Source organism: Ammodytes marinus, assembly GCF_949987685.1.
Source record: "Ammodytes marinus genome assembly, chromosome: 20".
In the NCBI taxonomy this organism is placed as follows: domain Eukaryota; kingdom Metazoa; phylum Chordata; class Actinopteri; order Uranoscopiformes; family Ammodytidae; genus Ammodytes; species Ammodytes marinus.
The window spans coordinates 12,087,325-12,109,577 of NC_137224.1; the positions used below are offsets into that span (position 1 = coordinate 12,087,325).

General features: G+C 40.0%; 2 protein-coding genes across 2 annotated transcripts; one reads left to right on the top strand and one right to left on the bottom strand.

Annotated features, from left to right (window-relative positions):
- Window positions 1-1,453: 1,453 nt before the first annotated feature.
- On the top strand, window positions 1,454-10,365 carry mmp25b (matrix metallopeptidase 25b). Its single transcript, XM_080049707.1, has 11 exons — window positions 1,454-1,537; window positions 1,648-1,739; window positions 4,082-4,214; window positions 4,361-4,508; window positions 5,890-6,194; window positions 6,414-6,596; window positions 7,470-7,554; window positions 7,824-7,906; window positions 8,120-8,272; window positions 8,752-9,045; window positions 9,421-10,365. Exons 1-11 carry the CDS (start codon window positions 1,513-1,515, stop codon window positions 9,672-9,674), a joined length of 1,755 nt encoding a protein of 584 aa, XP_079905833.1. The 5' UTR covers window positions 1,454-1,512; the 3' UTR covers window positions 9,675-10,365.
- Window positions 10,366-11,282: 917 nt separating this feature from the next.
- LOC307266772 (carbonic anhydrase 6-like) lies at window positions 11,283-14,128 on the bottom strand. The gene is made up of 9 exons (XM_080048876.1): window positions 14,101-14,128; window positions 13,716-13,788; window positions 13,576-13,602; window positions 13,309-13,476; window positions 12,830-12,978; window positions 12,637-12,732; window positions 12,409-12,487; window positions 12,140-12,303; window positions 11,283-12,023 (listed from the first exon to the last, which is right to left on the bottom strand). The coding sequence occupies exons 2-9, from the start codon at window positions 13,786-13,788 to the stop codon at window positions 11,844-11,846; spliced, it is 936 nt and encodes a 311-aa protein (XP_079905002.1). The 5' UTR covers window positions 14,101-14,128; the 3' UTR covers window positions 11,283-11,843.
- Window positions 14,129-22,253: the final 8,125 nt, after the last annotated feature.

The following is a 22,253-nucleotide window of genomic DNA, read 5'->3' on the forward strand; positions in this document are numbered from 1 at the left end:
TGTTTCCTAGAAATGGGCATTAGCAGAATTTTTTCAAGACAAAGGGCAGTGAAAATATGATTGTTTAAAAAAAAGTTGTCATGTGGCTCACTTTACCCCAGCTGTGGGGTAAACTGATCCACTTACTTGTTCCACTCTGAAACTACCATAACAACACATATTGTAACAGTAAGAATCCTGAAAGCTAGCCACACATTCCAGAACTAATGTCGGACTAGTAAAAGAATGATGGGGCTTGGTCAATTAAGAAAAGCAAATTTTCTAAACACTTAAAAGTAACTCTGAACAAAATCAAATACAACATATTATAATTCAAAAGGTTTTAATAAGATTCAAATGAAAGATAGAACCAGTTAGATTAGAACACAGTCTGGGGGTCAGAACACAGGACCCTTAGAGCCAGCCAGTGTCTGGGGGTCAAACCATAGGAAAATCAGAACCAGCCTGGGACTCAGAACACAGGAGAAGACCCAACTGGATTATAACATCAGCATGTCATACTCTACAACTAGGCCTACTCTACATTCCAGCCCTGAAGGTTACAGGGAAAGATGAGAAGGTGCTCTTTCCGTGTGGTTGCCCCAGGTCGTCTTCCTGGTGTATTTCCTTGGCATGATGGCTTTTCTACAATGTGTATGACATTAAAATAAAACATATGTCATGTAATATTACATTAAAATATGTTTAAGACTAAACTTAACTTGTGCCTCATGGTGGGGGAAAGTGAGACAGTGGCTCACTTTCCCCCACAGCATTTGGCTCACTTTCCCCCACCACCACAATTTGAGAAAAAAACTACCTCTCTTAGCATTTCAGGCTAATCTTCAGTTATCAGCATCACATGGTTTCATATGTTGGTAGTTCATCAACACTATGATAGAAGTTTTTCTACGTGAATACATTTGCTTTGGCACAAAAGCTGATTAAGTTGACAGCAAGAAAATGTACTTTTACATGCAAAATACCTATTTTGGTGAAAAAAACATGCTTACCACAGCACCATGAGGTCCTCTCTTTCAGGGCCATGGGGAAATGAGAGGGGCTTGAAAACATATATCTCACATGACCACAAATGTTTTCCGTTGCCTCGATACAGGGGGTGGCTCACATTACCCGATGCCTCAGATTCCCCCTTCTCCCCTATATATATATATATATATATATATATATATATCAATCTTTTGCGAAGATATTGCATATTTTGTCTTGAAAGTTCCTGATTCCCTTTATTTATATTTAATATATATATATATATATATATCAAGGGAATCAGACAAAATATATAATCAGACAAAAGACAAAATATGCAATATCTTCGCAAAAGTGTCTTCTCACCTGTAGCCATGCAGCCCGCACCAGTGAACCTGCTTTCTATCGAAGGCCTGTGTCATGTCTACATAACGGGCGGACGGAGGAAGCCACAACCAACAACTCGCTGTGCTGTGAAGGAGGGCAGAGCCGAGGCAGAGAGAGCTGACTGATCGATCAGCCCAGCCTAGTCCCAAGAGAGACATGGAGCTTCTGAGGAGAGACCACGGTGAGCTTTGTTTCACTTGCCTCTGCTTTGGGACGGTTTAGACGAACCCGCAATACAAATGTGTAAGTTTAATTTTGATAACAATAATAATGGCGCGGTTTTCTTTGCAGTGACTGGAATGGAGTTGGGTCTTCTGCTGTGTATGGTTTTGGCCTTAACGGGAACAACATCGGCTGTGCCTGACCAGTACAGTAAAGCGGTGGTGAGTATTAAAAAGAGGGGAAATGTTTTTGTAAATGTTTCTAAAAATTCTTAAATGTGTGCATATAGCTGCCCTTCGATAGCTGATTGTGTATTATGGAATGCGTGATTAAGAGTTGATTTAACCTGGCATCATAAACATTATATCAAAGGCTTATTTTTGCTCAGTGTAATTATTACGTGTGATGAGAATATGTATCACTTTGTTGATTAAATTTTGACTTTTGTGGCAAAGAAGCATTATAAATCATATAGTGTTTGTGTGTATGTATGTATAGCCTACTATGTGTGTGTGTGTGTGTGTGTGTGTGTGTGTGTGTGTGTGTGTGTGTGTGTGTGTGTGTGTGTGTGTGTGTGTGTATACTATATATATATATATAGTATACTTGTATTCATAGGCTATTGTATGTTTTAAACTTTTTGTGCTGATCAATATCAGTAAGTTGTCATACAAAGCATGTGACATATGACAAAGAGGTTGGTGGCTGGCACAAATGTGGCAATTTCCATATGACTCCATGCATCATTGTTTTTCGAAGAAACAAATAGAGAACCAAAAATGTACTTTATTGTGAACACTTCAGTTGCAATTCACTGGGATCTGTGGGTTTCCTACCTCGGGTGTACTCACACTTCCTCAAAGGTGTCATCACTAATGTTTATTTTGCGTAACTAAGTCTTCTAAGCCATTTAAGACTTTCTAAGCTAACTCTACTAAGCCATCGCAGTGGTGTGTGTGAAGAAGATTTCTAGCCGTTCTAAATAGTTTTTAGTCTACACAGACTGTATGATGCTGATGGTGAGTGGAGTGATACCCACAGGTGAAATTATACACAACTTGTTCGTGTTAAATAAGGTAACTTGACCAATAGAGAGAGAGAGGAAAAAATGAAAACTCTTCAGTTTTGGTGGAGACAAAATAAGAATAAGAATATGAGTAATACATTTAACAATGTGTGGTGTGTAAAACCCACCAAAAACACAACTGTTGAGTGAGCCAACACCTTCAGCTGCAGCCACAGCAGAAGAGGGGATGCATTGCCGGAAGGGCGGGTTTCAAAACCACTTTTAGTAACCTCTGAAACACACACCGCCAGAGCCGGCCCGAGGCATAAGCGAACTTAAGCGGCTGCTTGGGGCCCCCGACCGCCAGGGGGGCCCCCTCCAACACTTTTTTGAGTGTGTGTGTTTGATATCAACATCATATTATGCAAATGTAAGTTATCATACAAAAAAGGATCACAATGTTTTGGTCTCGATAATTAAGAGCCTAATAATTGAATCAATTAATCTGGTAGGTAATCCGAGGTTAACTCATCACGTCACGTTCACGTCCATGCACAGTGTGTATTGAGTTTATTTAAAAACATTTGGAAATGCCCTCAGTTGCCCATGCACTGTGTATAGTCTTAGCCTATTTCATCCTTGTCCGTGAAAAAAAAGATAGCTGGACAACAGAGTTCTTCTGCTTCATTCCTCTCACTGCATTCATTATATTACAGAGAAATATGTCCCATAAAAGAAAAAGAGCACCAAGCCCAACCCAGAGGACCCTGCATAATATTTTAATTTATATAAATATTTCTATAGAAAATTCATGTGTCTTTCTTCAATAGCTTCTAATTCATCCGACCCAGTGTCCCAAAATTATTTGTTCACACAACATTTCTCAGATTTAGCCTCTTAATTCTTCCCTCAAAGTGCACCAGATTCATTCATTTCACTTTAAGAACGTAAAAAAAAATCTCCCGGGGGGGCATACCCCCGGACCTCCCTAGGAGGGTCGGGATCTCAACTATCTTATACATTCACCCAGCTGTACATTGGAGGCACTAGCAGAAAACACTGGGTATGTGGATAAAACATTTAACAAAGGGCAATAACTTGGCCAGCGCTATGAAGGAGGGGGCCCCCGAATCATTTCCCGCTTCATTTTCATTTTCCTTTATTTATTCTCGAAAGATCAATTGAGGGTTACCCTCTTTTACAATGACGTCGAGACAATTACAATGACGTCGAGACAGGGCCCCATGAAGGCTTGGGCCGGCTCTGCACACCACACCATATTTATCAGCTTATTTCATCTGCAGTTTCTTCTCTCGTCAGCTACTCTGAATAGAGCTTGTGGTGTGGAAATTATCAATTGTACTCTGCCTTTTACCCACTGAGCAACTCACTCATCAATGACAGGCTCATATAACATTAATGAGAAAATAAGGCATATGCACTGCACTGTGAGCAGTGCATTAAATAGCCTTCATGTAGCCTAATGACATCAGGTCATGATGGCGTGGTTTTCATTTTTGGGGAAACTGCGGATTAGCACATTTTTTCTCTGTCCAGGATTGGTTGAGCAGGTATGGCTACCTTCCTCCTCCTGACCCGCGCACAAGTAAACTGCAGACCAAAGATGGGATCGAGAAAGCAATCCGCGTCATGCAGAGATTCGGTGGGGTCCAGGAGACCGGGGTGCTTGGTAACAACCTCTCTTCTTGGACCCACATGGACAATATACTGTATATATCAGATTTCACAGGTCCTGGATTCACAGGAGGCCTCAGAGGTTCATGCAATCTGCTATTTGGATTAAACATTGCACCGTGTAATCAACTTCTCTTGCAGACAGCGAAACTATCAGACTCATGTCCACACCACGATGCTCCCTCCCTGATATCGTTGGCAGTGAGGACATGCTAAGAAAGAGAAGGCGGAGGAGGAAAAGATACGCCCTGTCAGGCCTTAAGTGGCAAAAGACAGAGCTCACATGGAGGTGTGTTTCCTGTCATGTTACTCTATCTCTTCCCTTTATGAACCACAGAGCAGAGCTATATATATCTGTTTTTTTTTTGGGGGGGGGGCGGGGGCTGTAGCCTACTGTTTTATTCTTTTAATGTAGTCACACAAGCTTTTCAATAGCTTTTTTTGTGCTATTTTTGTGTCTGTTTACTTATACCAAGAGGATAAGATTAAGCACATACACAAGCATATACTGTACATACAGTTTGGATCCCGTGCTTTCACCTCTGTGGCCGTTAGCATGTTTTAGTACACTTAACACTTTATATACTGTATGTCTGATTTGTTGATTGTGAAAGTAGCACCTTACAAAATACCAGGAGCGATCTTTGGGAAATTAGAAACAATATTTTTATTGGAAAGGGCATAAAAGTTATTTAGAAAATAAACTAAAAGAAAATATCAAAATACACATTCAAAGGAGATTCAAAACAGTGAGAAAAAACAAATACACAAGGCTGGAGTTATTTTATATATTTCTTGTCGCTAAAACGTGACATTCATGGAACAACTGTGTTCCTCAATACCCTCTGACTGCACTTCTGTTTGGTCTTTGTGTTATTCAGTCCAAAGCCATTTTCTTGTGATGATAAAATACTTTGTGTCACAAAATCAGTTTCATTTTAAGGAGAGGCTCAGTAATTATCTTAATCCTCATCCTACCGACAGGAATCTTTATTGACCACGGAGGTAAACATCTTGTCATCTCTCACTAGTATTTTATTCTATCGTTCCAATTTTTCAAGACTTTATCAATTAATTTGTTCCTCATCATGACTAAATATTATTGTTTTCTGATTCTCTTCTAATTTTTGCTTTTTAAATGTACTAATCATCTCAAATGCATTGGGTTCATTTTGACCCCACCTAGCAGTTTTAATAGTTTCATTAAGTTTATAAATAGCGCACTTTTATGGGACTATTTCCAGCTGCGGAGTGATAACCAGCTATTAGACTGGTGTATGCAGGATTGAACAAGACTGCTTTGTGGCACAAAGGAATAAGCTATAGGCTATCAGGATTTGGTTACACAGTTTTTTTTGTTAGTTTTGTCTGCTACAAAGAAAATATAGTTGTAAAAATGATCACCAGGTTGAAACTTTATCTTCGGATTAAGTTGGGAAAATGTAAACAAAAAATATATATATTACCCCTTTACACTATAGAATATATATATTTGTTTTTAATACTCGATGAACCACTGAACATGTCCCACATGACATACTGTTTTGTAATAAACAAAACAGAAAGAATTATGGAAATTAAATGTCCAAACTGTATAAGGCCTATCGGGGATGTTTGAAACATAGTAGTCTGCAACCTTGTGGTAATATGAAATCTGTTCTTGTCTGCAGTATCGACAGCTACCCATCACCATCCCTCTCGCCTGGCCTGTCTAACAGTTTGGTGGAAAACCTCCTGACTCACGCCTTCAAAGCCTGGAGCGAGGCAGCCCCCTTGCGTTTCCATCAGCTGCGGAGTGACAGCAGTGGGGCGGCAGCTGGAGGGGACATCAGAGTGTCTTTTTCCCGCTTGTTTCATAACGATGGGTATCCTTTTGACGGGCCGGGTGGCACCCTGGCCCACGCCTTCTTCCCCTTCGGAACTGACGTGGGGGGTGACACACACTTTGATGATGATGAGACCTGGAGCTATGGAGGTATTAACTAGTCGAAACCGTAATGGCTGGACATATGATGGCTATTTGACCACAGTCCGTATACAGACATACAAATGTGAAATACATTACAAATTGAAAAAAAGCCCTCTTATGTGATCAAGAAGAGTCCTTTTACTACCTGCGTAATCAGTGTCATGAAACCCCCCATTTGTGGTTATTTATGTGATCCATTACCACTTTTGCTTCACGCTTCCTCAGGTGACAGTAGCAGCAGCACAGACTTGTTCACAGTTGCAGTGCACGAGTTTGGCCACGCGCTAGGGCTGTCCCATTCCTCTTCTGAACCGTCTATCATGAGGCCGTACTACCAGGGTCCTGTGGGCGACATTCCCAATTTCAAGCTGCCCCTGGACGACCGGCAGGCCATCCAGCAGCTTTACGGTCAGTCAACAATAGGACTCATTACAGTGGAACAGAGTACATCTCATCTCATCTCATCATGTGTTGATTTGGGCAGTTTTTTTATGTCTCTGTGTGTGTGTGTGTGTGTGTGTGTGTGTGTGTGTGTGTGTGTGTGTGTGTGTGTGTGTGTGTGTGTGTGTGTGTGTGTGCTGATATGACATCTTCCTCTTAGTTTAGAGTTGAAGCTTAAGGGAAACAGTGAGATAGGTGTGAGCTCCTGTGTGGCTTAATCCGTATTTCTGCCGTTGTACAGGATGTTAACATTATCTTAGAATAATCAAGGTTTTCAGGAAAGGTCTGCTTAACTTTATTTTATTTTATGTCGAAAGTCAACCCGTGCCACTTGCACGGCAAAGAATCTTGATGACATTTGCCCTTACATCCTGTGCAGAATTATTATGTGTCTTGATTTTGTGAAGTTAAATAATAAATGCTTACTGTCTGTGTAAACATGAGTAAGGAAGATGTGCTGTACTCGTACCAATTCCTAATGATTGTTTAGATATTGTTAGCTCTAAAATCAAGTAAGAATCTTAGACGTTTCTTGTTTTTTTTTAATTGCAAGAGTATTACATTGTAGCTTAAAATAATCCACAATATGTAAGAGCCCATGAAAACCAGACCAAGAGGCTCTGTGTTTTAAGTAAATTCTCAGTGAAGTAATAATGTGTGAAATGATGCTTACGGGCACATGGGATTTCAACAATTTCCTTCCGTGTCTGAAAAAAGAAATTGTTTGCGTCCTGTGTGTCCAACTCCCCTGGCTACTGAGAGGAATGTGGGTTACTTCACACTAGTTTCTAGTACTGTCATAATGTGTCAACACTATCTGTGGTCACCATTCTGTTGTAGGTGTGAAAGGTGGAGCGCCACCAGGTGGTGTTGATCCCGACCTCCCACGGCTGCCCAGTCCAGCTCCTCCAAGACCAACGCTGCTGTGAGTAGAGCCACAGGAAACAATGCAAACCACTGTGCATTCAAGCCTATAAGCACTTATCATTTGCTTTCACAAATGATAAATGTGCTTTCAATGCACTCAGTTTATAATGGGCAAGTATGTGATGAAGAGGCCTTTTAAGAGCAGTGGATGCAGATAAAAGCTTTGCGGTTGCCCCTCAATGTGGCAGTGTTTGGTCTTGTTGCGCCCTCTAGTGAATGTTTAGCAAACTACCTCATGTCAAAATGATTTTTTTTTCTGTTCATCAGTTCTGACCCCTCATTCCACAAGCGCTGTCAGGGAGGCTTCGACGCAGTGGCAAATATCAGGGGAGAGGTCTTCTTTTTTAAAGGTAAGAAGATCAGCAGGGAGGCACAAACTTGAAATCTTTCCAAAATTATAAATGTACATAAAACTCTCCAATGTCCTACATTGTTCAATTAACAAAAACATTTCAGCCTTTGTGATGTATAAATACATTTAGTAACACCCTGTATCATCTATACTGCATGTGAAAACACAGTGGCACATGTTGGTGTCATGTTCACTCTCTTTTCTCGGAAAGGTGCATACTTCTGGAGGGCTAAGCGAGACGGGTCTTTGGAGTCCCTTAATCCGGCCCAGATCAAAAACTTCTGGTTAGGCCTTCCACCCGGAACCAACAAGATTGATGCCGTGTATGAGAGGAAGAGCGACAGCAGTATAGTTTTCTTTATTGGTGAGAGAAAAAAAATGTGTGTGAGTTATATGGGCGTTGGGTGTATCTAATTATGTGGTGTGTGAACATGGTTTTATAACTTTGTTGTTTTGAAGTGGGTGGTTATGTGAAGTAAATTATAGCCTGGTTCCTGTTGATCAAGAGCTGCATTAAACTAATGATCAAAGAGTTTCCTTCCTTCAAACCTGATTCTTTTCAAGGTGGAGGGAAACAACAAGTATTTTTTTATAAGGTCATACGTCAAAGAAAGTTTATGTGACACACCTATAGTGTAAGGTGCACCTACATTACTGTATTGCTGGTTCTGATGCATTGCATAGTGGTTCATCTCAGGACAAGAAATAAAGTAAATTTTCTTTTGCCATATCTTCAATAATATATATTTTTTTTAAGTTGTCACATTAACAAGTTTACAATAATACAATATGTTATCTAAGTCACATTTTAGTTATTTTAAAGTTTCTCTCATTTTCCTCCAGGATCTCAGTACTGGGTCTTCAAGGACACAGTGGCCATGAGCGGCTACCCTCAGCCCCTCTCTGATTGGGGCATGAGGACAAAGAGTGGGGAGCTGGTGGACAGGGTGGATGCAGCCTTCATATGGGCCCACAATGGCAAGACCTATGTGTTCAGCGGCGGATTGTTCTGGAGGTTTGACGAGAGCCGTAGGGGCCAGCAGGTGATTGTGCAGCCAGAGTCCGGCTACCCGCGGAACAACAGCCTCTGGGCAGGAGTCCCCCCCCACATGGATGACATCATCAGCTGGGGAGAAGGTAATCTTGAGTTTGGTGGCATAAATATCTTTCTAGTTTCTGTTACCAGATTGATTGATTGAGAGATAAATAAACAGGTTGTGTTTGTGTGGTGTCACTCTTCAACTGACGCAGACAAACTGGTTTAAGGTATGAAGCGTTGTCGAAAGAATGGAAAAGAACATACTCATTACATAAGTGGAACATAAATAAACTATCCGACTTGAATTACAGCTTCCCATGCAGTCAAATATAGAAACCAGGCTCAAGCTGCTTTTGTCTCTTTTCTAACTTCTAGTTTAATATGCTGATGTTTTATTTCATTGTGTCACTGTGTGTAGAAGGAAAAGGCATGATGAGAGTTACAATGCTTCTTCTGCTGCTGCTGCTCTTTAGGAGATGCCTACTTCTTCAAGGACAACCTTTACTGGGTTCTGAGGAGCGGTGGACTGACCCAGGACGTAGTCACTCCCAAGTCCATTGGCGTAGACTGGCTCATGTGTCCAGCTCTGCCTGCAACCGTCCCTCCAACCGTTCCGCGGAACCCAAAGTGCAGCTGTGACTTAAAGGGATCGTCTTCTTTCTTAAGGGGCAGCTGGCTCATCCTGATCTCTGTTATAGTGGCAATTGACGACTGTATTAGCAAATAGATGCCGGGATTTGGAAATTGTTTTGATGCGTGTTTAATCCCAAGTGACTCTCTGCAAGGTGTTTTGTACCGTATACAAAGTATCACAAGACCCAAAAGGTGGTTTGAAATGACATAGAAGTGTCCTAAAAAGCCTTTGTTAAATAACTGCTTTATACTTTAGCATTTTTCGTCCTCCCTCCATCCTGCTATAGAATTTCACCCCTTTTTCCTGGAGTAAGTATCGGATTACACAGAGGCTGTACATGAGAATGCACAGAAATTCAACGCAGTAATCCAGAACAACAGATAATTTCCTCATAATGAGGTATTACACAACCACACATGTACAACACAAGCAGACATTTTGGTAAACTAAAGGAGCACCTGTGGTTTTGTTGTCCGCTCCATTTTTTTAAATTATTGTTTTGAATTTGATGTGTGTAAATAATTTCATAACAGGCTGATGCTTGATGTAATGTAACTGTAATAGCTCTGCACACGGATATGTGGACTCACAAGCAGGACTCAGAGAGAGGTAGAGCAGTGGAAAGCATCAACAGTTCACTTTGCAGGCGAAACCAGGAACACAGGCTGAATGATAAGACTGGGTAGCAAATTTAACCATCTCTCTTAATAGTCATATTTAAGTTATTTTACACTGATGTTGATTGCTTTCATGTCACAATATAATTGTATCTTTTTGTATTTTATTAATTTGTTTGCACAATGGTGGTGCTATTGAGGTGGAGCAAGTTCTGCAGATGCAATGCAGTCAATCATTTTATACTGAGAAACTGCAAGAAATCAATAAATGGGACAATTTTTAAGTGACTATAAGAAAAAATCATTATTGTAATGTCAGAGCTCCTTATGGTTTCACTTACATATTGTTTATTTTTCCTTAGCTACAGCGAGCCAGCTTGAAAAACTTGAAAGCGATATTTATCTCTGCACCTTCAGGTTGAAGCTGTGTCATTGCTATGCACTTATCCGATAGTCAGCATTCGTGACTCAGATGATACGATAAAGCTTGACAATAGTGTACATGCTGGCCATTCCTAAGTGTCAGTACATGAGACACCTACAACCTCAGATTGGTATCATTAGGAACAATTTACAAATCTGATCAAGACCTTTCCTGAAAACCTTGATTATTCTAAAATGTTAAACTTACTTGTTTTAATGACCATTAGGCCTACCATTGTTCAAACTTCACACAGACATGGAAAGTTGTGCGTGCTTACTTGGCTTTCATCGTTTCTTTAACGCACTTGATTAAACCAAGGATTCTTTTGTTCACTTTCAAGTGATGAAAAAAAGGTGGACAACCTGGAAGTGGCACAGGTCATTTGCTATGGCCTAAAAGCTCATTGAACAACAATAGTATCCTCAGGATAACAGTCCTTTTGTGAGCAAGGTGCCATAGATATCTGAAATCATGCAAACAAAGGTTAGCTCTCAAAAGCCACGCCTCAGGTTTCTGGCTGCAGTTCAGTCAATGTGCAACAATAGGGATTACATTTTGATTCCGTTACACAGTGCAGTTATGTTTTTACCCTAACAACTTGACTGAAATGAAGAGCGACAACAAAATATTTTTCAAAAACATTTAATAAGATTGATCGACAGCTTGGCAATGTGGCAGCAATTTACCTCTTAAAGCAAGTCATATACAGCATACAAATACTAAAAACGAAATACTGTCACATTCCCATTACACTGCTGGATTTTCCAAACTACAAGTATAACATCTACCCGGTAAACTTAGTGCAAATGTTTTTCATATTGCATTCATACTACAATTTAAGGTCACATTTGTGCTTGCATCATGGCAAGTATAAATGTGTAGAATGCGAGAACTAAAAGCATTGATATAATGTATTTAAAATCTGATGATGGATCAAGAATTCTTTACAACAGGTGTTAATCCTGTAAAACATTCATAATGTCAACCACAGCGACATTGGAAAGCAATAAAGTTCCTGTGACGTTACGGCTCAGTTTTCCTTGGCTGTGTCCTGCATACTGAATCAAAACTAATGGCACTAATGAGAAGAAGTAGAACAGTTTGGACAGAGTCAGGCAAATCATACAGGGAAAGAGGGACATGCTGGGTTTGCCTCGTTGCTAACAGGTTTACCAGCAAAACCATAGAGTAACTGAGGCAAAAGGACAATAGGTTTTGGTTTTAACCCCTCCACAACAGAGCGAGGCCCAGGGCCATCAGCCACAGAGAGTAGCTCTTTGTGGAGGTAGCACCGTTACGCGTCCTTGAGACCGGTTGGTCTGCCTGGAGGTTTCTGAAGGAATTGATCAACAAGGGTGATGAGCTGTTGGTGACGTGTACTGTAGCGTTGAAGAGGTTAATCTGGAGAGGAGATAATGAAACCAGTTACCTACATGAAACACTGTTGGAGCACCTGTACCAATCATGCCTGGTCATTGCACTTTGAAAAGACACACCAGAGATACGATCTTACTTACCAATTCTTTGCTGATTTTGATCGTATCCTTGAACACAGTCCAGACCACAGCCTCGTTGCAAGTTGGGGTGGTCAAGGAGCCAAGGTAGCGGTAGTAACTGGTGCGATCCACCCCGGACAGAAGATCATCCAGTGAAAATCCAGGTGCAATCGTAGCAGATTCACCTGAGGACAAAAACAAGAACTCTGAAGGGAGTGGACACATTTTTTTCAAACCTACGAGATGAAATTTCCACAATTTTCAAAAAAAAGAGTAAAACATCTATTTACCACTATTTGTGATGCTAGACAGGTAGGAGACCAGGTTGGTCCAGCTTGCAGGTTGGTCGGTTTCATTACCTGACCTTTCCTGAAAATTGCACACATTGTTTAAAGTTGGCTTCCAGAAATGCTTCATGGGGCAGTGGCTTTATAAATACAAATGTTGTTAAGAAGTGGCTGGTACATGGAACAACGAGGTTTGAAAAATATGACAAAATACATCCATGAATTTCTCACCTCAATGAAGAAACCAAGAGCAGCAAGTCCTGTAGAGTCTGCAACTGCTAAAGTTGTATTCCCGTTAAAGGATGACTTGGCGTTTACAATGTGCATCTGCGGGAGTGAAGTAAAAATTATATACATTATTCTAATATGAATTTATTGACAAAAGTCCATCATAGAGCTCAATGTAAAACAAAGTTTCCCCTACCTCCATGGGATACCGCTTGCCATCCACAGTGTGCTCAGATCCAGGGACAGAAGCCCCGTTGCCCCAGTGCAAGTGGAACTGCAGGCTGTCATAGGTCTCAGACAGGTCTCCCCCTGAAACGGTGACGCCACTTGCAAGAGTAACTTTAACTGGAACAGGGTAAAAAAAAGAACGTTGAATGAACACAGGTGGGGAGGAATAAATCCATAGGCCATATGTTATGGCCAGTTTCCTAATTTGTGGTATACAATTTGACACATAACAGTAGTAGGCCTATATTCCAGCATAATCATTTGTGTGCTACACAAACACTATTGCTTGTGACAGACAAGAAAATCTTACAGTGTTGCATTTCAAAGCCTCAAGAGAAATACCTTACAGGCCAATTCTTTCAATGCATATTTTCGTGCTTGAACAACCCAATTAAGGAAACCCGTCCGGCACCATTAAAGGAGTTTCTGACCGCACCCACTTCTCACCTGTTTTGCCAGTGTTTGCGATCTTTGTCATGGCGGAGTCGCTGCCGTAGTTTGTAAAGGTGAATGCAGTAAGGTTGGTATTCTCCACGGCAGATGCAGATATGATGTTGATGGGTGACTGACGGCTGCCATTACAATTGGGAAAAGTTGTTGGCCATGTTGCATCATCTATAGATAGTAAAGAAGAGTTTTTAGCAGCTGAAGAGTACCCGCGATTAAGTTGATATTGTGGTAATTAAGAGATAAAGATTAGGCTAGCCTACTTACTGCAGGAGGAAAGATGATAACACCAATCTGGAGGAGGGAAAGGGGCATCGAGTTAAATCACTCAGGCATATTAAAACAGTTTTCAAAAAGATGCGCTGTTCAAAGAGTCGCAATTAATCCAAGATGAGAACAATGTTTACCGGTATTGGTGTTGGCACCATGGGCGCCGGGTACAAGGACGCACAGAGCAAGCGCAACTACAATCGAGATCATCTGAAATATAAATATATACATGTATTTTTTTAGATAAAAATCACCCCCCCTCCCCTCCCCCCAAAAAAAACGTTTTCACCAAAAGAAATGTCCACACATTAAATCAAGAAACAAACACGAATTAAGTTTAAGTTAAGGGTTTAGATTGGCAAATCAAATCATATCATATTAGCACACATTTTGAATGTTATCAACTTCAATCCCAAACTAATGGGAAGTGGGGAAAAAATACTCCAGCCTACTGTTTAAAAAGAAAAAAATACTAAGGCAGTTATTCTGAATGCTTGAGCTGATCAGCAGTGTCTTTCTTACCTTTCGCGCACCTGTTAGCTATCTCCTCTCTGCCTGGAAGGGTCTGTGGCGACTCAGTCTCCCCCTTTTTATTCGCTCGCTCCACCCTTCTTAGAAACCGCCTCTGTTTGACACCTGAGTAGGCTATTCACCTCATTGGAGGATTGTTCTTAGGCTGATTAACAGTCGAGAAATACTGCTAATATTTTTTCATATGGAGTTTTCTCTCTCCAGATAAACTGGATACATAACCTACGATAATAGAAAGTGTCAATCTGCCTAAATTGCATTAACACATTATGTAGTATAAAATAAAATTGCAGCGAAATGTAAAACATGGAACTCAAATTGTTTTCTATCAAAAATAAAAAGCTCAACTTGTGTATAACTTATTCAGAAATATAAATGTTTCATATTCAAGAGTCTTTAACCCTTTAACTGCCTGCTCAACCGTTTGGTAGAGCACATTTTGAGTCACTATATTTTATTGAGAGGGGTGCTCAATTTAACTAAACCTGATTGGGCCATCTCTACCATTCGGCTAACGTGTGTTATCCTAAAAAAAACACTAGATCACTGTGTCTTTAAATGGTATGCCTCTTAGGTCCCCTAAAACCTGAAAATCGTAAACAGGAAAATCACTCCAAACATGTTGACAGTTTTTGAGTGAAATTTTGAATGGTAAGTATATTTTTTCAACAAGTCATATTGTCCAACGCCCTAATGAACAGAATTATGTAAATTGAACCACACAAAAGACTTAAATAGCCTAAACGTGTAATAATTTTTTTAAAACTACCTCAACCAAACGGTTGATTTAGCACTTTATGGTTAATGTAGCAAAGTGCATCTAATGCCATTATAATTTAATATGTGCAATACAAATCAATACTTCTGATCATTCATTGCTGTAAATATGAAACATGTAATGCTATTTCATCATAAATATGCTAAAATAATTTCTTATTTACGTTGTTTTTGTCACTTTCTGAGATTTTTTCAAAATTCAGCCATTTATACGTTGCCCATCCACTTATCCAGGGTTGGGTCGGTGGGCCAACGGCTCCATCGGACTTCAAACTTCCCTTTCCTTAGCCACATTAACCAGTTCTAACTGGGGGATCCTGAGGTGTTCACAGGCAAGTTTAGAGATGTAGGTTGCGTTCCGAATCGCATACTCTTTCTTTTTTCTATTCTACATACTACATCCGACGATAAAAAGAATCTAGTCAGGATGCAGTAGGCATACTATTGGGACATACTTTACTCTCTTATTTCATCATAACATTGCGCCTTGATCTTGCCTCTTGCTTTTATATCCGTCGCATCCCCGTTTGTTTTCATATGGAGGCTTCGTCGATGTTACGTCACTTCACGTGCGCACTGGATTGTGGGTCAGAATCGCCCAAATAGGATGCACTTTTCAACACTAACAATCTTGGCCGCATGAAGTAGGACATCCGGGTACTTCTAACCATCCTAAATCTGGCCACAAGAATCGGGACATCCTAAATCTTTTTTCTACATACTATATAGTAGAAATTATGCGATTCGGAACGCAACCGTAATCTCTCAATCTAGTCCTGGGTCTTGGTCGTGCCTGGAACATCTCCCTAGAGAGGCGCCCAGGTAGCCTGGTCCAACCAGACCATCGTACTTCATTTCATTTGTACAGAAGGTCTGGAAGTGCTGTAATTGGCAAACGTTCACTCACTTGGAGGCGGGTGTCTGTCGAAGTTTAAAACTATTGGATCTGCCCAGTGCCACTCTGGATTAGCCAACCAATCGCATCACGTTTGGTCGTCACGTGTGTCATGAGCCGGCTTTTAACGGTGCATTCCAGTTGGACAGGGAACTCGGAAATTTCCAACTTCACTACATATTGTAGTCAATGAATCTACCGGTACCTGGCAACAGTAACTTGTTAGAGCCTAACGTTTAGTTATTTGGACGAGAAAGGTTTTAGGCGTCCATACTTTCGCGAGCAGATGCACTGGAACACAGACAGGTCGGAACTCGGAACTACCAAGTCGGAAATCTCCTTCTTCCGAGTATAAAGGAGCGCAGCATTCAACTGAAACTGGAACGTGATTGTTCGCATGATTGGACGACTGTAGATTCTCCGGCGAAAGCTGGGAAATGCACTGTACACCCAGACTGACTACTGAAGGGAAAATGAAATTTGGCCGGAAGTAGGCGGGCGGGCAGAGCCAGGCTAGCGCCCAGGGGGCATCCTTACCAGATGCCCCAACCATCTTAACTAGTACTTTCTTTGCAAAAGGAGCAGCATCTCTACTCCAAATCTCTCAGGGTGACTGAGCTTCTCACCCTATCTCTAAGGGAGCAACCAGCCACACTCCTGAAGAAACCCATTTTGGGCACTCGTATCTCGTTCTTTCGGTCATTACCCAGCCTTTATGACCATAGGTGAGAGTAGGAATGAAGATCGATCGGTAGATCAAGAGCTTTGCCTTCTGACTCAGCTCTCTTTTCGTCACAACGTTGCGGTAAAGCAAGTGCAAAACCGCCCCCTCTGCTCTGATTCTCTGGCCATCTCACTCTCATTGTTCCCTCACTCGCAAACAAGACCCAAAGGTAGGCTACTTGAACTCCTTCACTATGGGGTAAGGACTCATTCCATATCTGGAGTTGAACCATCAGGTTCCTACTGAGCACCATGGCCTCAGATTTAGAGGTGCTGATCCTCATGCCAACCGCTTCACACTTGGCTGCGAACCGATCCAGTGAAAGCTGAAGGTCAAAGACCGATGATGCCATCAGAACCACATCATCTGCAAACAGCAGAGTTGAGATCCTCAGCCCACTGAACTGCAACCCCTCCCCACCATGACTACGCCTTGATATCCTGTCTATGAATATAACAAACAGGATGTTTTCCGATTGAATTTGGTAAATATCTTAAATTAATAGGGGAGAGTGGCCTAAGTTGTGCATTTTGGAAGTTGTGCCACCCCTTGTTTCTAGAAAACCGTGGAAGAAATTGGAAATGTGACCACATATTTAAGAAGAGCCATCCATTTGACTCATCCTGTAAAGAAGGGAGACACAAGGAATAAGATATAAGCACATTTAAGCTAAAAAAACTGTGTTTTGCCTTTCAAAGTAAAATTTCCATGATCAAGGTTTTTTATTGTTTATTGATTATTGTGTCTGAACAATTATAGACAAGTTTGAAAACATTTGACACATGTTTTAGTGCTTTGGTATGCTACATTTTGAGTCTATACAGTTAGCACGATGTCAGCCCTAAATTGTTGCATCATGCTTATTATCCAAATTTCTGGGATTGGGGTGATTTGTGCCAAAGGGCCTGGGTGAGTTATAAGTAAGTAAGTAAGTAAAATGTCTTTATAAAAGCACATTTATGACATTTTGCACTGTCCAAAGTGCTGTACATAGTGCATTCAGTAGGTAAACAATGAAGGTAAAATAACAATAACCAAAATAAAAGACGTAAAGCCCATACATCCACATAAACACAGATAGTAGTGCAGAGGTAAGATAGTTAATGGGGAGGAAACACCAGGGTGTACATATGGGTTTTGAGCCTTGATTTAAAGGAAGAAATGTAGGGGAATCACATTTGTCAGGTGGCAGTTGGTTCCACAAGCACGGAGCAACTACTGCAAAGTACATTTCTGAGAGTTGTGCCAGTGGCATGGCTGTATACGCTGGTCACCAAAAGAAAGTGATTGTCTACAGTAGCTCAGAAGAGAGTGACATCTCAATTCCACTTAACGACACCACTGATGAGAGTTCAGATGGCCAGAAAGATGATGATGGTGACTTTGTCATTGTGAGCTTTGCAGGTAAAACCATTAGATCTGCTAGGCCTTGTTTAAGAAAATTGTCCTTCAATCTTTGTCAACTATTTACTTTATTCACTTTAAAAACACCTTAAATAAGTGATTGTCTAATGGATTTGTCTTGCATTACAGTTTATGAGATATATATCAATGGCACAATTCACCCCATGGTATTCTCTCCAACCGCACAACTTACACCACACCGGGGGCAAGTTGTGCATCAAGACAACTTTTTTTCCGAAAGCTATATTTCTTCAACAGTTTATTCCAGATCCAAAGTTTTTATTGCCAGGGATGCACAACACCCTGAAATATATGTACATATTTGAGTTGGAGACTTTACTGTCAAGGCCTTACTTTAAAGTCACTTTGAGTGAAAAGTTGCACAACTTAGGCCACTCTCCCCTATGTGGAAATCGTAACTAAATATGTGGAAATCATAACTATCAAACATAATCCGATTTCAACCAAATGACTAATGTTGGTAAGACATAAGTCATTGATGCAATTTTTTCCTGTTATGCAGTTTTTTTTGAGTTTCAGAATAAGTCAGGAATTCAAGAACCTCTGGGCCTTGTTTGCAAGTGAGCGGGCAATGGAACATGAGACTGCCTGGAGAATCGGAGTAGCCGCGGCACTATGGCAATCGCTATACTGCAGTATTTTGACGACAAGACAGCTAGCATACAATCAAAAGTGAATTCAAGTTGAATATATTGGGCTGTTACACCTCAACACAGATGAGGTCTAGATGAAAGTTGGAAATGCAAAGTTTTCTTGCTCGATTCAACATTTTCGTCTGTTGAAATAAAAAACAGCAATTTTTTTTGTCATACTACAAGAAAAAAAACTTGATTCAATGCCCACAAAACATATTTTGTTGTTCATTTCATTATACATTGGCGTTATATTTTACTTTTCTACTGTTTTTGGTATTTTTAGGAATTTTGGTACTTTAACCATGAATCGCCGTCTCTGTTGTTCTCATTGTGTTTATTATTGACCCAAGGGGAAACAAAATGCAAAAAAACAATTTTTTCATTGCTTTTTTCTTGGTGTGGCTGTTAAAGGGTTAAAGTAACGTGACCAAGTGTTATTCAATAATAAAATAAAATAGTTAGGCCACACTAACAGTGGTTGGCTTCTCTAGAAGTCCTTGTTTGAGAACTAAAGGAAACAGAAGTACATTAATAAACAAAAGATAACAAACATACGACTAAGTATACATAAGTAAGCGATACTTTCCTCAACAGGAAACAATCCCCTGTCTGAGAAATGCAGGTGAAATGGTATGGAATCTATTTATAGAAATTTCACGTTATTAAAAACACCTCTGTTATGCTTTAGTGTTCCCAGCTTCTTGGCTGATGTGCATATAATGCATTCACTCCAAGCCTATATTCCAGCATAATCATTTGTGTGCTACACAAACACAATTGCTTGTGACAGACAAGAAAATCTTGCAGTGTTGCATTTCAAAGCCTCAAGAGAAATACCTTACAGGCCAATTCTTTCAATGCATATTTTCGTGCTTGAACAACCCAATTAAGGAAACCCCTCCGGCACCATTCAAGGAGATTCTGACCGCACCCACTTCTCACCTGTTTTGCCAGTGTTTGTGATCTTTGTCGTGGCGGAGTCGCTGTCGTAGTTTGTAAAGGTGAATGCAGTAAGGTTGGTTTCCCATTTCAAATACCTCATCAAAACGAATTTAAACAATTAATGATTTTAATAACTGATTTTAATACTATGAACTGAGGAATATTTAATTGTTTTACATATTTACAAATAAAATCATGCCTTTTGACAATTTAAAAAGGAGCAAAGGATGGCCTCAACTGCTCTCACTTTAAGGCGTGTGAGTGATTAGTGAAAAACCCATATTAGGGCTGTCAAATTAACGCGTTAATTTCGATTAATTAATCACAGAAAAATTAACGCGATTAAAAAAATTAACGCAGATTAATCGCACTTCTATAATGCCCTTTGACCCTGTGCAAAAGTGATGCGCAGCTGCACCTGTAGCTTAAACGGGTAAAAGGGAGAAAAGTAAAGAGAGAAGCTTGTTTGTTTTGAAAACCTGGCTGAGGGGAGGAGACAGAAATTACGAGAGACGGAGAGCGATTGAGAGAGAGAGAGAGAGAGTGAGAAACAAACTGTTGTAGGCTATACAGCTGTTTATAAACAGGCATAAAAGTGTCATAAAAGTATGCGATTAATTTCGATTAATTAATCACAGAGCCTGTAATTAATTAGATTAATTTTTTTAATCGCTTGACAGCCCTAATATATATACATCTGTTTATTAGATGTTTCAACAATAAGCACTTACATATTACATTTGTTAGCCCGATTATAAAATAGAATCACCTCCCTTCCCACATCCTCTGAATAAAATAAAAAGTTAATTTATTGAAATACTAATAAACCAAAACCAAAAGAAAATAATAATAATATATACACATAAAAAAGAAAGCAAATGAAAGACCACTTTCATCTCTCATTTATTATAATTCGAAATGCAAGTCTAGTCAGTCCCTATTCAGTTCAAGAAGAATCTCTGTCATTGGTTATTTGATCAAAATAGGTCATAAAAGGCATCCACATTTTATTTTTATCTTATTTATTTTTTATTAGTTATCCTTATGTACTGTTAAGTAAATTGTATATTTTCCAGTTTAAGATAAAACATGACATCCTTAATCTATCTGACAAAGGATGGCGGTTGAGAGTCCTTCCAATTCAAAAGTATTAGCCATCGGGCCAGTAGGCTAATGAAGGCCACCATACTCTTCATGTTCGATTGCCTTTCACAGTTGGCAGGTCTCTCCACACAATATGGCATTTAGGAAAACAAGGAGTATTTTTACACCTGTCACAGGTGGGATCAATGTTAGGGTAGATTTTGGGCAATTTGGCTGTAGTGATATGTACACTGAGAACAACCTTAAGTTGTATAAGCCCATATCATATATACTGCATGATGAATAGGAAGAGTGTATTTGTCCTAAAACCACCTCCCACAGATCATAAGAAAAAAGTGTTCCAAGATCCTGTTCCCATGGGTTCTGAGGCTAGAGGTTGATGATTTATGATGGCTAGTATATTAGATCCTTTAATTGCTAGCCCTGAGACTAGTATGCTAAAAATGGATTTATCTGTGTTGTTGGGGGTGTCTCAGTGAAAGGATGATAACCCTTCTGAACCCAATGCCTAATCTGTAAATAATGGTAGAAGTGTGATGGAGGTCAATAAAATGTTCCTGCCAACAGATTGAATTTTGCGAATACACGATAGAGGTATAGATCGTGTGAACAATAAATTGATTATTATTTATTACATGATGTAGCAATAGCCAGTGGTAGTGGAGAAGTGACTACGGAGTGAATGGTAAGATCATGTGATTCTATTTGTGAAGTGAACTAGTTTTGACATGTATGGAATCTGAATCTTACTAGCCCAGTATTAATGAATAGAAGAATATTGGGTGTAGACATCCCTCCCAATGCGTAAGGTCTTTGTAATAGGTCCTTATGTATCTGTGGCTGTCTGCCCTCCCAGACAAATCTTGAGAAAACACTGTCAAGAGAGTTAAACTGTTTTTTTAGGAACGAGAACGGGAATGTTCTGAAAAAGATATAGGAATTGTCTGTACAATATTAATTATGAGCAAACTGATATGCCCAGTAATGAAGCTAATGAATAAAGGTAATTTGTGCATTCAATCTCCTGAAGGGAAACCAAGAGAGGCAGGGATATAACAGCAGGAGGGATCAAAGGGAAAACTTTTCTTTTCCGCAGGTTCAATCAATTCTGATTTGATTCAACTGGGATAGGATAGAGGGACGAGATAGAGCAGGGTTGGCGATATATGGAAGAATATAATCAGCATACAATGACACCTTGTGCACTCTCCCACAGGCCATCAGGCTGGAAAATCCCATCAATCGCCCACACTGTGACCAGTGGTGCTGTTGCTCGGCTACTTAGACATTTCACTTACCATATTTTCATCACTTCACAGTTTGATTAAGTGTTATATCTTGATGTACAGTGTTTGAAAAGTGGTTTATTTCCCAAGTCGAAAACATTTCCTTGAAATGGCTGGTCTGAGCTGGTTTACCCATTGTCCTACGTTACGGAGGAACAAGGGGAAAAAATATATCTAAAAATAGTCGGAAATAAAAAGGTACTTTTTTTATCTGAGGTTGCCAAATGCAAATATTTTACGGTGTGGAAAACTAGGTTTGCTTGACATTTAAAAAAACAAAAGGACGAAGAAATCCCCAGAAGACTCATGAGTCATTAGCACAGCTTGAAGCAATGTCAGGTAACATTATAACCTTT

Excerpts from the sequence above, each read along its gene's own strand:
- mmp25b (XM_080049707.1), top strand. The coding sequence starts at position 1,513 with ATGGAGCTTCTGAGGAGAGACCACG. Across the intron at positions 1,538-1,647 it reads GCTTCTGAGGAGAGACCACG|TGACTGGAATGGAGTTGGGT; the intron begins GTGAGCTTTGTT and ends TTTTCTTTGCAG. Across the intron at positions 6,597-7,469 it reads GGCCATCCAGCAGCTTTACG|GTGTGAAAGGTGGAGCGCCA; the intron begins GTCAGTCAACAA and ends ATTCTGTTGTAG.
- LOC307266772 (XM_080048876.1), bottom strand. The coding sequence starts at position 13,788 with ATGATCTCGATTGTAGTTGCGCTTGCTCTGTGCGTCCTTGTACCCGGC. Across the intron at positions 12,733-12,829 it reads GCAAGCGGTATCCCATGGAG|ATGCACATTGTAAACGCCAA; the intron begins GTAGGGGAAACT and ends TCACTCCCGCAG. Across the intron at positions 12,304-12,408 it reads GTCTAGCATCACAAATAGTG|GTGAATCTGCTACGATTGCA; the intron begins GTAAATAGATGT and ends TTTTGTCCTCAG.